Source organism: Rhinatrema bivittatum, chromosome 4, assembly GCF_901001135.1.
Source record: "Rhinatrema bivittatum chromosome 4, aRhiBiv1.1, whole genome shotgun sequence".
Taxonomy (NCBI): Eukaryota; Metazoa; Chordata; class Amphibia; order Gymnophiona; family Rhinatrematidae; genus Rhinatrema; species Rhinatrema bivittatum.
Window position 1 is genome coordinate 32,769,985 of NC_042618.1, and position 15,067 is coordinate 32,785,051.

General features: G+C 42.3%; 2 protein-coding genes across 2 annotated transcripts in view; one reads left to right on the forward strand and one right to left on the reverse strand.

Moving 5' to 3' along the window:
• SETD3 (SET domain containing 3, actin histidine methyltransferase) overlaps positions 1 to 383 on the reverse strand; it is a 182,043-nt gene extending 181,660 nt beyond the window's left edge. Inside the window, exon 1 of the mRNA XM_029597913.1 lies at positions 267 to 383. The gene's annotated coding sequence lies outside the window, so the exon portion shown is untranslated. The remainder of the gene's footprint in view (positions 1 to 266) is intronic.
• Positions 384 to 442: 59 nt separating this feature from the next.
• CCNK (cyclin K) overlaps positions 443 to 15,067 on the forward strand; it is a 51,767-nt gene continuing 37,142 nt past the window's right edge. The window contains exons 1-4 of the mRNA XM_029597914.1: positions 443 to 859; positions 3,507 to 3,758; positions 5,709 to 5,790; positions 7,275 to 7,406. Coding sequence (XP_029453774.1) covers positions 3,562 to 3,758; positions 5,709 to 5,790; positions 7,275 to 7,406 — 411 coding nt within the window. The 5' untranslated portion in view covers positions 443 to 859; positions 3,507 to 3,561. The remainder of the gene's footprint in view (positions 860 to 3,506; positions 3,759 to 5,708; positions 5,791 to 7,274; positions 7,407 to 15,067) is intronic.

A 15,067-nucleotide genomic window follows, 5' to 3' on the forward strand; every position in this document is an offset into this window, starting at 1 on the left:
TGGCTCCCGCCCCCTCCGCCGGGCGGACCCCCCTGACAGCCAACCCGATTGGACGCCGTCCCCTGTCTCTCCCTCGCGGTCTCCGCCCGTCCTTACGCCTTACACGGAAGGCGCTTTCTCATTGGCTCATCTCGCACCCTCCCCTGTCCTCCTTGTTTCATTGGCTTGCTGCTACGGTCAGAGGAAGCCGCCTGCCTCGTCTCGTTCACGCCGCCCCTGCACGGTTATTAGAAAATACAACGGATATACTCCGGGGTTCCGCTTACATGAGAGATCATGCCCCGTCTTCAAATTGAGAGGAGGGAGAGTTAGTTTTATTTTAGGGATGGTGGACTCTAGGCGTTCTTGAACTTGGTTTCTGCCCACTTTCCTTTAGAGCTAAAAAGTAACTGGTTACTCCTCCTAATATCCTTTTTAAACAATCTGTGTTAATGTTGATTGGTGGGAAGCGTATGGAGCGGAAATCGTAGCGTACGTAAGCCTCACGTCATGACGCCGAGCCGGGGGTCTGAGTGTATTTTCCAAGATGGCTGCTTGCGGTTGAGAGTGCTGTTGGTATTGTGGGAATAACGTATCAGCGGTCCTTTCTCCTGTGTGGCGGCGGCGTCGGCGTCGGCGTCTGCGTGGCTGCTGAGTCGCAAGTTGACGTGTAACTGACTTTTGGGCGCCGGCTGTTTCGCGTTTGTGCTTGAGTCCCTTTCCGTCGTTATCAGGAAGTAGCTGCGCTCGCGGCGTGTCGGGGAGAACGGTGGATTCTCCGGGGGGGGGCTCTGGCTGGATACGAGGAAGAACCGAATTCCAAGCCGAGACGTGAATGTGTCACATTGCGAAGTGACGCGGCCTAATTCAGGACTGCAAGGTATCTGGCTTGTGCAGGTTGAAAACGTGCCTTACTTAGTCTGTGAAGTCCTTATGATATAAATGTTGGATCTTATGTTTATTTTTTTGGTCTGTTAACATGTAATGAGCATGTTATGCATGCTTGGAAACATAAAGGTGTAGTTAAGAGAATGATATAACTGAAATACATTCTTTATAGATGGCAAAACAGATTTGTTACATATCCTAAGAGATGTAAAGTTACTTATGGCAAGAAATGGTGTTAGGACAAAAGATCTTTTATTAGTAATGCCGAAGTATTACCCTTACAGTTTTATTGTGGCAGTTCACATTTCATGGTCATTTCTTACCGATTTGTTTCTGTTAATTTCCACATAGAAATCGTTTGCTCTCTAGCTGAATCTACATAATAGTGAAAATGTTCTTAGCTCCTAAGTATACACAATGTGCAATGCTACTGGATGGTTGAAAGACCTTTTTTATTAATCCAATCTGAACATATTTTATGTGACGAAAATATGATGAAGTATCTTTTACATATAGTAAAAATGGATTTCATTGATGTAACTTTTTAAACAGCCCATATAAACTTTAGCCAGAGTTCTCAAAGCAGATTTAAGTGTGTAACTCTGCTATGAAAATTTCACAAATGCATGGAGCCTCTTGTACTAAATATATACAAAGTGATGCCTGCTGAAGAGCAGATGTAACTTCGTATAAATCCTCATGTGCATATGCTTTCAAAAATCAAAAGTATATGTGTAAATCCTGATCCAGCCCTCAACTCCCATCTCCTGGTATGCTTATAAAAGTATGTACAAAGTCATGTTCTGTGTGTACTTTTATATGCTTTATTAGTGGGGTTATTTTCCAAGAGCCACTTGTGCATGTACAACTGGGTTTATGCATGTATTTGCTTTTGAAAATGTTAAAACTCTTGTTTTCTTAAAATCAGTCATTCTGCTTTCCCTTGTTAAGAAACATAAGAAAATGCCATACTGGGTCAGACCAAGGGTCCATCAAGCCCAGCATCCTGTTTCCAACAGTGGCCAATCCAGGCCATAAGAACCTGGCAAGTACCCAAAAACTGTTTTGGTCTGCTCCAAGTAATAGTTACTTATGTATACATAAGCTTGCTGGGCAGACTGGATGGATCTTCTGCTGTCATTTCTATGTTTATAAGATTTGCCATACTGGATCAGACCAAAGGTCCATCAAGTCTGGTATTCAGTGGCCAAACCAGGTCACAAGTACCTAGCAGCATCCCAAAAGGTAAATAGATTACATGCTGTTTCTCCCAGAGGTAAGTAGTGGATATCTCTAAGTCCACCTTAATAATGGTTTATGGGCTTTTTCTCCAGAAATATGGCCAAAACTTCTACAAAATCCGCTACACTAACAGCATTTATCACATCCTCCTGCAATGAATTCCAGAGCTTAATTATGTGTTAAGTAAAACAATATTTTCTCTTATTTTAAATGTACTACTTAGTAATACATTGTTTGTCCCCTAATCTGTATACTTTTTTGAAAGAGTAAACTGATTTGGGTTTAACTGTTCCATTCTGCTTATTTTATAGATTTTTTTTTTTTTTTTTTTAATCTCCTTCAGTAATATCTTCTGCATACTGAAGAGCCCTAACCTCTCTAGCCTTTCCTCATAGGGAATCATTCTGTCACCTTTCTTTATACCTGTTCTAATTCTGCTATATCTTTTTTTTTGAGATCAGGTGAGAAGAATTGCACACAATATTCAAGATGTGGTCGCATCTTGGAGCAAATCATAGGCATTATGATAATTTCTATTTTATTCTTCATTCTTTCCTAATAATTCCTAGCATTCTATTTGCTTTCTTTGCTGGTACCACACACTAAGCAGAGGATTTCAACATATTATCCAGGATGATGCCTAGGTCACTTTCCTGAATGGTGACTCCTAATGTGGAACATTATGTAGCAGTACTGTAATTTAATTGCTGTTCCCTAACTGCATCACTTTACACTTGTCCACATTAAATGTCATCTACCATTTGCATGCCCAGTCTCCCGGTCCTTGCAATACTAGTAAAATTCATTTTAGGGGTGTGTGGCTTTCAAACTGTCCACATTGAGCAAGCCTGCTGTTATGTAGGGTGGGGGAGGGGGATTGTGGTGTGTGGGGGTTTTTTTTTCCCCATTTGGAGTTTTTTGGATTTGTTTTGTGTTTTTTTAGTATTGGACTTTGTGACAATTTTATTTTTTCAAAGCATTTCTTACTCACTCCCTTCAAATTTTAGGGCTGGGCACATAGACATATATAACAGTGAAATATAATATAAAATCCATACATACACATGCTTTCACTTTTGAAGTTTGTTGTGGGAACAAAGTACCTATGGGCATTTTTACCAGCTTTTTGTTCAGGTAGTCTTATTCTAATTTTTTGGGAAAAAAAATTCTCCTGCATTTTCCCATCCTGTTCAAAACCTGCCCTGGGAATAGTTTCCTAAGCATCACTAAGATTACATGTAAGCTTAACCATATTGAGAGAGGACAATTATCAGACAGCCAGTTTTAAAATTACATTTATATTCTGCCTTATGTAAGTAAATTGCTATTTAACAGCATAAATGGCTTTGAAAATTAAAAATTTGTCTCTGATCTATATTGATATTTTTTTTTTTCAGGTGTTCCTGCAGAAGATCTAGAATTATCAAGAGAAAATTCTACTTCAATAAATAAATGAAGGAAAACAAAGAAAATTCCAGCCCTTCTGTGCTTTCTGGAAACCTGGATCTCACCAAGCCATGCTGGTACTGGGATAAAAAAGACTTGGCACATACGCCATCACAGTTAGAGGGCCTTGATCCAGCTACTGAGGCCAGATACCGGCGAGAGGGGGCCAGGTTTATATTTGATGTGGGAACTCGATTGGGGCTGTATCCTTTTGGGTTTTTTTTCCTATCTATTGACTGTGCATAGAGAGTCATCATAAAAAGTAAAACATGTCATTAGGAATAATTTAGAAACAATCTGTTCAAAAAAAGGAAGAAAATCCCCCACGTATAAAATACCAAAAAACACTAGAGTTGAAGAAAAAAATCTGTCCGCTTTTGCCCATAGACATGCTCACTTTCTCAATGTGGGGCAGATTTTTAATCCTACGCGCTACCCGGCGCGCGCAAGGAGATGCACACTTGTGCACCTTGCCTGCACCGAGCCTAGGGGAGCCCCGATGGCTTTTCCCGTTCCCTCCAAGGCCGCTCCGAAATCGGAGCGGCCTTGGAGGGAACTTTTCTTTCGCTCCCCCCACCTTATTTTATTTTTTAATGCCTGCCTTTTGCAGGCGTATCTTGCGCGCATCGGCCGGCTGCTGATGCGCGCGAACCTCCGGCATGGCCGCTGTGTCGGAGGACTCGGGTCCGCCACCCCACGTCCCCTTCCTGCCCCTTTTTCAAACCCCCAGGGCTTGCGCGCGCCGCCAAGCCTATGCAAAATAGGCTCAGTGCGTGCAGGGGCAGGTTTTCAGGGTTACGCGCGTAACCCTTTGAAAATCTACTCCTTTGTGTTTAAGATATTTATGTTGCTAGTTACTTTTCATTTTGGTTTATTTTTCATGTGTGTAAAAAAAAAAAAAAATTACTCATTTTTAATCTACTTTATTATCTGTGGTGTATTCAGTATTACTGTTTCATGTATGTCCAATAAAAAATTTACCTAAGAACATAAGCGTGCCATGCTGGGACAGACCAATGGTCCATTGAGCCCTTGTCTGACAGGGGCAAGTCACTTTGAAAAACCCCAGCAAATCCTATTAGTAAAATTCAGTCCCTATTCAGGTAAGAAATATGACCTACAGAAACCCAAACCTATCTGCTGTTTATGGACCTGTTCTCACAAACCTTTTTTTAAATCCAACTATACTTCTAGCTTTGATCACATACTCTGCCAGCTAATTCCATAGCTTAGTCTTTCAATGACCTGAAAAAGTAATTTTTTGAATTTGATTTAAATCTAATATTCTAATAGTCCTAATCTTCTTTTGAGTAAATAACCATTCCCAGTACGTACCCGGATCAGTCCAGGACAGCTGGGTTTTGCCTCCCATCCAGCAGATGGAGACAGAGAAAATTTGTCAACCATTGTCATATCCCTGCTGCCCTCTCTCTTAAGGTGAAGAGCCCTAACCTGATGAGCTGTATCAGTTTTGTTGCCCTTCTCTGAACTTTTTCTAGTTCAGCTATGTTTGTGTTTTTTTTTTTTTTTAAGATGAGGCAGTCGGAACTGCACTCACATGCGCAGTGCAGTTGGACCATGGATCAATAGAGGTATTATATTCCCAGGTTTTTTCTGTTCTCTCTCGCTTTTGCACGTTGAACTGACGATCTCAATATGTTTCCCACATACATTCTGAGATCCTTTTATTGAGTGGTAACACCTAATGTAGCACCCATGATTAGAATTTTCCCCCTGTACAACATTGTGCTCTTGTTCACATTAAATTTCATCTGCCATTGAGGTGCCTAGTCTCGCAAGGTCCCCCTGTAACTCCATACAATCTGCCTGCGGGTGAAAGGGAGTACGCTGAGGAGTAATTGCAGGAAATTTATTTACCGAGAGGGTGGTAGATGCATGGAAAAGATTCCCAGTGAAGTTGGTGAACACAAATTCAGAAACTGTCCTTAAGAGAGCAAGGGACAAGCACAGTGATCTCTGAAGGGAGTGGTAGGGATTGTAGAGCTGAGCAATTATGTGGAAAGGTAGACTAGACTGGGGTCTTTTTCTGTAGTCATTTCTATGTTTCTAGGTTGTTTCTTTGAATAATTTTGTGTTGTCATTGGTTCTCCCAGTTTGTATAATCACTGCTGAATTCCTTAATAGTCTACCAGACACTATGATACTTTGGCAACAGGAATAATTTATTTTCATCGGTTTTACATGTTTCATTCTTTTAAACAGTTTCCAAGATACGTAAGTATTGTATAATTACAGATGCTTTTCTTAAAAAAATGTTTTTTATATTTATATTCTGCCTTTCACAGCTGATCAGTCACTTCAAAGCAGCATGTTAAGTGGTAGATTAGGCCAAAAGTTAGTAGGAGGGTATTGCTCCTTGTGAGCTTGGGCAAGTCACTTTACCTTCTATTGCCTCGAGTACGAATTAGATTGTAAGCCCTTTGGGGAGAGAGAAATAGCTACAGTAACTGAATGTAATCTGCTTTGAAGAGCTAAAAAGTAGAATATAAAAAAACAAGTTATTTTAAGACCTTGTGGGTTAGTTTCAAATATGTTCTAAATAGTGAAGTGTTAATGAGGAGCTCATTAAATGCTAAATAATCAAGGGGCTGATTTTTACTAAGTTTTTTTTCACATACATAGATTTGTTTTAGGGGGGGGGGGGATTTAAAAAGCCTTAAATCTGGTTGGTTGATTTCCTGTAGATTCAGAGCTTGAACTTATCCTGTCATTAACTCTGTGAAATGTTGTATAAATGAAAATATTTTTAGTGTATTCTTTTACTGCAAACCATTTGGAAAGTAAAACTTAATTTGCTAGCATTCCAGGAAAATGCTTAGTTCAAGGTGTTGCATGAAATTTGGCAGTTTATATACAGTACATGTGTTAACGTAGTCATTAAATTCTCCGAATTTGCTCTTGTAATGTAAAATACACATTTCAAGAGAGCAAATAACTATTTTCCACGTCCTTCGACATGGCTTGGCCCTGTTTGGCTCTGCATCTCTTCTACCTGCAGGAAGGTTGAGTTGCAGAGCTGTACACAATCTGCCTTGAAATGAATTCAACCTCTAGGGCCGGCCTGTGGCTTAGTGGTAGGGGTCATGTAGTGTCATGTGGAGGACTTGTGTTGGATTTTCTGGACCAGCTGGGGAAGCCTCTGGTGGACAGGAAGTCCTAATCTTTATCCAGTGGCACCACCTGGTGGTTGTATTTAGAGCCCTATGATTGAAGGATTCTGAACCTGAGCCCTGGTGCAGGGGCCCCCAGTCAAGGACTATTGTTGCAGTGACCTGGGCTAGGTGAATTGGAAGGGGATCTAAAATCGGGGAGTTACGAAGGAAGGCTTAGTGCCAGCTCCTAGCCCTTGTTCCAGTTGAGCTGAAAACCCAAGGAGGAAACTGCTAGCCACCCCTTCTCTTCCCTTACTTTTCCTGCCAAAAAAAAAAAAAAAATCCTCTTTTGGAAAGTGAAACATACACATTGTGGTCATCATCCTTTTTGTTTTTCTTGTTTTCTAGGTACTGTAGATTTAATGTTCCTCAAATAATAAATGAAAAATAAGAGCTTTGTTACCATTTTATATTGCTGTAATCACATTTCCATAAAATGGTAATTAACATGTTGCTATTAAGAAACTTGTTTTTAACTTTGAAATTGTACACTTACTCCTCCTTTTAGTCCTTTTTTTAATCAGGGTTTTCACTCTTCCTTTATAGGTTACTGGAGCTTGCTGTCTATTTCTAGCTGGTAAAGTTGAAGAAACTCCTAAGAAGTGTAAAGATATTATCAAAACAGCTCGCAGCTTATTAAATGATGTGCAGTTTGGGCAGTTTGGAGATGATCCAAAGGTAAAATTTAGAGGCTTTTCTGTTTAAATATTTTACTTGATAAGTGTTGAAGCACTAATAATTTCACTTTTCCCTGCAGTCTCAAAAATATTATTATATGGCAGTCTTAGCAATATTGTCCAAATTTTAGAGCCAAGTTCTGGTGCTCGACCATACGCCCTGAAACTGCTCCCACCCCCACTACGAAGTGTTAAGTGAGGAAACGATATCCTTCCTTTTAATAGTAAGGAAAAATGAATCTATCCAAGGAACAACAATGTCCTGCATAAATGCTTGTTTCAACAATACCAATTGTTGGTCTAGATCCTTCTTACGAGATCTGGGCAACCTTGAACTGAACATTAATTGTGGCGACGCAAGCCAAACAAAACACTAAAGATATATATATATATATATATATATATATATATACAAGTCTGGATCTGCCAATAGGCAGACGAGCCAAAAAATTGTCGTCTCCCAGCCGTGCTGCATCTCATTCGGCAGAGAACAGAACTTCTGCTTCCTGCTCCAGCCCCACCCTTCCCAGTGCAGAGAACGGGAGGGGAGAGACTGGAAGGGACAAAAGAAAAAAAAAACTGCTGTACTCCCTATTCCAGCCCCTCCCTTCCGGACCTGTGCAAGGAACAGGAGGAAAGGGGTAAGCCTGGAACCATATAGCAGGGAGGAAAGAAAAGCCACTCTGCTTCCTAATCCAGCCTCTCTCCACCTCCTATCATTCGGGGACACAAGGGTGAGGGGAGTCTGGAGAAGATAAACGAGCATAGGAAGCTGTGCCTTAGATCTTCTATTCTGTTCTTTTTCGGGGGAGCAACAACATCAGTAGTACCTCAGAGAGGCAAAATCCTAAATACATCACTATTATATAATTATTATGAAATTCTGTCCCTTTTCCAGTGCCCTCCCTGTCCCGCTTCAGGCCTTAGTAGGGATAAGTGTCTTCAAAAAATGTGTTGTATACCTGAGGCTGTATCTTTCCAGAACAAAATTGGAGCAGTTAATAGGAGTGTGAAGATTGTTGGTAGGTGTGTGTGGTTTTTTTTTTCTGTTTGTTTTATAGTTAGGGTTACCAAATTGTCAGTTGGCTCTAAATCTTAGCATTATATATGCTGCTGCATAGTGGGTAATGTCGTGACTTAAAGTATTGGGACAAGTCCTGCTGCTTTTTTGATTGATCTGTATCTCGCTTGTAAAAACCTACTGTCAGCAGCATGCTGCTTGCTTCATATTATTTGCTCTGTTTTTTGTATCAGAATGGCTTAGGGCAGTTCTGGAACATCTTTATATATATATATATATATATATATATATATATATATATATATATATATATATATATATATATTTTATTTATTTATTTAATTTCTTTTCCTATACCGATGCTCAAGACTAGGTCTTATCGTACCGGTTTACAATGTAACTGAGGGGAAACCATATATATATATATATATATATATATATATATATATATATATATATATATATATATATATAAAAAGGCTTGTGACGGTCGGTCAGTCCATCACAGTGTTTGGTGGCCACCAGGTGGCTCCTGAAAGGCACACTGTGCAAAGACAGTATGCTGTGTCTTCAAAGCCCTGTCTGACATGCTGTCAAACACAGATACATGCACTTCTTTTAATTTGTTTAAACATTAAAACAATATTTATCTTTTCCACTTTGGTTTTGAATATTTACATCAATTATGAACCAGATAACCCAAGCAACCCCAGGTACTTTCACTAATATGCTCTGCCTGAAAGTCCTGTCTGTCACTCACACACACATCCAGTGTGGGATGGGGCTCATAGTGGCCATCCTCCAGGTCTCTGTCTGGCAATGGAAAACGTCTAATATACTGTTTATAGAGCGGTTCTCTAAGTTCCTGTATGTTTTCTGTTAATTATTAAACAACAATGTATATCAACACTTTTTGTTTGATTTTTAAAATATATATGTTATGGACTAAATAACCTGAAGAAGGCTCAACACTTTTTCACTAGTTTTTATTGTAAAATTGTTTAAATTGATATTTTTGGAACTTTATTTATTTTTAATTTTTATATACCGATGTTCCTGTATAATATACATATCGCACCGGTTTACAAGGAACTGAAACTGTCGCCTCTGGGGCGGAATACATTGGAACAAGTTGAAATAAAGAACTTACAGAGAGATAAAAGGACTACATTCAAAGAGACTATTAGCTGAAATTAAAGTACAACTCAAAAACATTTGTACAGAGGGATAGATGGACCGGGGTCTATAAAGTCCTCTACTTCATCGGGCCTTAGCTCTCCGGGAACGCTTGGGCGAAAAGCCAAATCTTTAGTTTCTTTTTGAATGTCATAAGGCAAGGTTCTTGGCGGAGGTCCGGAGGGAGCGAATTCCAAAGTGGGGGACCTGCAGTGGAAAGGGCGCGTTTCCTCAGTGAGGTTTTTGCCGGCTGGGTGTGTAGCATGTTCTTGTACGCACTTTTAAGAGTTTAAAATTTAAAGAGGTTTGTAACAAATTTAACAAATTAAATTTAAATTAAATTGTAACATTTAAGAGGTTTGTAACCGGAAATGCCCAATCCTGAGGATTATTACTGTTTGGAGTTTGAGGCAAAGCAGTGGGACCTTAACTCCTACTAGGGTACTAACTGTCAGAAAATGCTTTACCACTGTGTCCTTGGCAGATGAAGTAATTTGGGATTCAGAAAGCTGAAGAAATGCTAGCTCCCTCGCTGGTGGCTCTTTCTGCTAGTCCCAGTATAGAGCTGCCATGCTATTCTGGAGGGAGCCTTTAGAATGGATGCAAGGTAAAATGTCTGCATGAGACCTGGAAAATGTTTAACTTGTGGAGTATATTTTATTTGGGCTTCCAGAATGGTATTCATTTGACCTTCAAAAACTAAACAACTAGCAGCATGGCTAAATGGTGCTGTGAAACAAGCTTATTTCTTAGCGTCCAGTCAGATGAATCCAGAATAAGTGGGTTATACACCTCTACCAGCAGATGGAGACAGAGCAAACTGGCGTCAAAGTATATTTATCCCTGCACTGACAGCCTGCCAGTATTCTCCGTCTCCAGCAGATAGTGGATATTCATCTCCCCACTGGGGATTGCTTTTGTTTGAGGAGGAGAAATAAGGAAAATTTGCCCTGCTCTCCTGCGGTGATACCAATGGTCCCTCCCCCAGCTGAGAATTCCTGAGGTGATTTCCAGGGTCCCTTAGAGGTGTACCTTAGTTCGGTAGCTGGATTTCAGCTGGTGTGGACTGTTTAAACAGCTGAAAGGCAGCAGGTGCAGTAAGCCAAGCGTGGCGCTGAAGACACATGCCCTCTCCCTCTTCAGCCGGAGACGGTCTCTGTACTCAGCAAGGTAAGATAGTGCTTAGGTAAGTTTAAAAAAAATATATACAGAGACAGAAGGAGGCTTTTTTGATATAGGGTTTCCTCCTTCCCCTGGTCTCCTGCTCAGCATGCCATTCCGATGTTTGTCCCGCTCTGTGGGAGGTTAAGGGACGGGAGCAGCCTCTGTAGGCTAGTCCCCACTCTGAGGCTTTGTTGATGCGTGCAGCATGATAGGCCACAACAGTATTTCACACTCTTTTCTACGGGATTGTCGGTTCGGTGTGCATCCAGGTTGTATGCCCAGTTTTAGGCCGCTTAGTTGGGCCTAGTGGTCTGTGCATCCAAGTTAAGCAGCGCCTTTAATGGCCGGACACAAGTTGAGTGTTGCTGTGCACTTAAGCTTTTTACGGTACCTATCCTCGGACGCCTAGGTATTGGGATGCCTAGGTGTGCAGCGCCTAATTTTTGGACGTTTAAAAAAAAAAAACCACACAACTAGACGCACGCTTTTGGTTGCTGCTCAGCCCACAGTCTGCCTAATGGCGCTTATACTAAAGAAACCTAAGCGCCTTTTTCTTTGCATTGCTTATCATATTCGGGCATTTGTACCTGGAGTGCCCGCTAACTTGTGCCAGCGCTGTTTGGAGGCTCAGGGAGAAACATCTTCCTCTGATTTCACGAAGCCTGGTTCTTCTCAGCCAGATGTAGGTCTGGATAATGACAATTCAGATGGGGTGTCTGGTTTTGGAACTCCCTAACTGGTTCGTCAGCAGGGAATGGTGGCTCAGCGAGTACACATCGGGTACTTTCTGGTATGGATATTTCTAGATTTTCATGGGTAGAATTTTTCCAGGGATTGCAGTCTTCGGCCCTGTCCAATGCTTCCAGGGCAGAGTCCAAAGTAGGAACCTTGCCTGGACTGTTAAGTGCCGAGTACTCCTAGAGTGGCAGCAGGTCTGCCCGGTAGAGATCCGGATAGCACGGATGATGATGCTGATTTTGAGTCTTTTGAGGATGGTGAAATTTCCTCCTGGACTAAAACTGTATAGGACTATGTTCATAGAGATGAACTGCCAGCTCTGATTTTCCAGACTTTGAAAATGCTCGGGGTTCCTGAGGCAGATTCTGTGTCTGAGCCAAAGAGATTCCATTTTGGTTTCCTTGCGTAAAACCTCTTGTTTTTTTCCCTGTGATGATCTTGAGTGGGGCACCCCAGAGGCTAGTTTCAAAGGGGGTCAGAGAGAGCCAGTGGTAAGAGTGTTTTACATTTTCCAAAAGTAAATGCACTTGTGTGTGCAGTCTCCAAGCAGACCACTATATTTCTGTGGAAGGAGGAGTGGCCTTGAAGGATGGTCATGATAGAAGGATTGAGACTATCCTTAAGCAAGTATTTGAAGCAGTGTCAGTGACTCTGCAGATCACTTCCAATTGTTCCTTGGTGGCTCACTCATGTTTGCTTGTCTTCCAGGAGGTCAATGACTCTGGGGTGAACTCCAGGGCAGTTATAGAACCAGCTACTGCCGCCTTGGCAAATGCGGGCTGTGATTTGGTCCGCTATTCAGCCAGAGGGGTGTCGTTGATAGTTACAGCCAGGCTTCAGTTATGGCTGAGAAATTCGTCGGCTGATGCAACCTCCAAGGCTAACCTCACTAAATTGCCCTTTAAAGGCTCACTCTTATTTGGGAGCAAGTTGGAGAAATTGGCCAGTAAATGGGACGAATCACTGGTTTCTAGTTTGCCAAAGATAGAAGCAACCTCCACTCTCCTTTTAACTTTAATGGTTGTACTAGAGGATCGAAGCATTTTCAACCCCATAGAGGAGCAACCTTTCAGAGTACTCGACCCTTCAGTAGGTTTCAGTCCTTTTGTCTCGGACAACCCAGAAGGAGTACAGGATCGAGTAGTGGGACCTCCTGATTCTCTCAATGAAGGTTTGCCGACCCACACCCAGGAACAGGAGATAGGGGGATGCCTCTCTCTCTTATCAGAGGTGGGTCAAAATCACAGCGGATCAATGGGTCCTGGCGGTGATACGAGAGAGATTGCGATGGAGTTTCACAGTGTTCCTTGGGACATGTTCATGGAGTCTCCCTGACACTCCTTGAAGAAGCAGGCAGTGGAGGATAGATTGGCAAGGCTTCTCAGACTGAGGTCTGTGGTTTTGGTACAATCGTCTCAAGAAAATACGGGTCTATATTCCATTTATTTTGTTGTGCCCAAGAAGGAGGGCTCCTTTCTTCCCATCCCTGGATCTCAAAGGTGTCAACCGTTTTATCTGTGAGTGAAACATTTTTGCATGGAAACATTACGCTCCGTGATAATAGCTGTGCAGTTTGGGGAATTTCTGACCTCTTTGGATCTGTCCAAGGTGTATCTTCACATTCCCATGCAGCTAGAGCATCAACGCTTTCTGCGGTTTGCAGTTCTAGGATACCATTTTCAGCTTCAGGCGCTGCCCTTTGGTCTGGCCACTGCTCCCAGGACCTTTTCCAAGGTAACGGTAGTAGTTGCAGCAGAGTGGAGGAAGGCTGGGATCCTAGTATACCCATATTTGAACAGCTGGCTGATTCGAGCCAAGTTGCTGAAAGAGAGCCACCTAGTGACTCACAAGGCAATTTCCCTGTTGCAGGAGCTCAACTGGGTGGTGAACCTGGCCAAGAGCAGCCTTTCAGCCTGCTCAGTAATTGGAATACCTCAGGGTTTGGTTCGACATGAAGCAGGCAAGGTCTTCTGTCGGAAGCTCAAATTCAGAAATTGCTGGCACAGCTCTACCTGTTGATGAACACTTTGTGCCAGACTGTCTGGTCCTACCTGCAAGTATCTAATGGCGGCAACCCTGGAAGTGGTACAGCGGGCAGGGGCATATATGTGTCCTCTTTAGCACTCCCTGCTTTCTTGGTGGAGCCCGCAGTTTTAGGACTATTCGATTCGGCTCCACCTACCAATGGAGGTCTCCTCCTAAATGCAGAGGTGGCTGCAGAAGGATCATCTAAGGAAGGGAGTTTCTCTAGCACCACCGGACTGGCTAATACTGACAACAGATGCGAGCCTCCTCGGTTGCGGAGTTTGCTGTCAGGAGCTGACAGTGTAAGGGCACTGGAATGCAAAAGAATCTCTCTAGAACATCAATCGTTTGGAAGCCAGGGTGGTCAAGTTTGTATGTTTGCAATTTGGCAACAGGCTCAGGTAGAGCAGTCCTGATAATGTCAGACAAAGCAACAGCTGTGGCCTACATAAATTGGCAGGGTGGAACCAAGAGCCAACAAGGGTCGAACTACATCTCCATATGATCTCTGCCTCGTATATTGCAGGAAAAGAAAATGTAAAAGCAGACTTTCTCAGCAGGGAAAGCCTGGACCCAGGAGAATGGGTGCTATCAAACAAAGCGTTTTTGTCTTTTTTTTGTGTTTTGGTTTTTTTTTGTTTGGTTTTTGTTTTTCAACTGATTCTGGATCACTGGGGTCTTTCCATTCCTAGACCTACTGGCAACTTCAGTCGCAGGAGAGATCCGAAGTCATTGGGGATCTATGCCTTTGTCCAGAATGGCTGGAAGACAAGTTGCTATATGCCTTTCCTCCATAACTCATATTGGGTAGATTAGTCTGAAGGATCAAGAGCCACAGAGATTGCTCCAGACTGGCCTAGGAGACTGTGGTTATGTGGATCTGCGGTGGCACCTGGTAGAATCGCCCTTTCAGCTTCCAGCCCACAGGGATTTGTTGCAGGGTCCTGTTCTTCACAAAGATCATACTCTATTTTGTCTTACAATATGGCCCTTGAAAGGCCTCACTTGATGAAGCGTGGATTCTCTGTGGCAATGTTTTCCACCTTTGTTAACAGCTAGAAAGTTCTCCACTTCCTTGGCCTATGTGCAGGTTTGGTGACTGAGGCTTGGTGTGAAGATCGTGGTACTCTTCCTTGTTCAGTCAAGATCTCGCTCATTTTGTAATTTTTGCGGGATGGTTTGAATAAAAACTTGGCCCTCAATTCCTTAAAGGTACAAGTTGTGGCTCTCACCTGTTTCAGGAGTCAAGTCAGTGGTGATTCCCTGTCAGCTTATTCTGATGTGGCCCGTTTCTTGAAAGGAGTGAAACATCTTCATTCTCCTTTGAGGTTTCCGGTACCCTTATGGAGTCTTAATTTGGTGTTGGAATTTTTAGTGGGTCCTACGTTTAGGCTGTCCTTGTGCTTACTGACCTTGAAAACAGTGTTTCCTGTGGCAATTTGTTCTGGGCGTAGAGTTTCTGAGCTTGCAGGCCTTGTCTTGCCGGGAGCCATTCCCCCAGGTTACTCCGGGAGTGGTACAGCTGCATACTGTTCCTT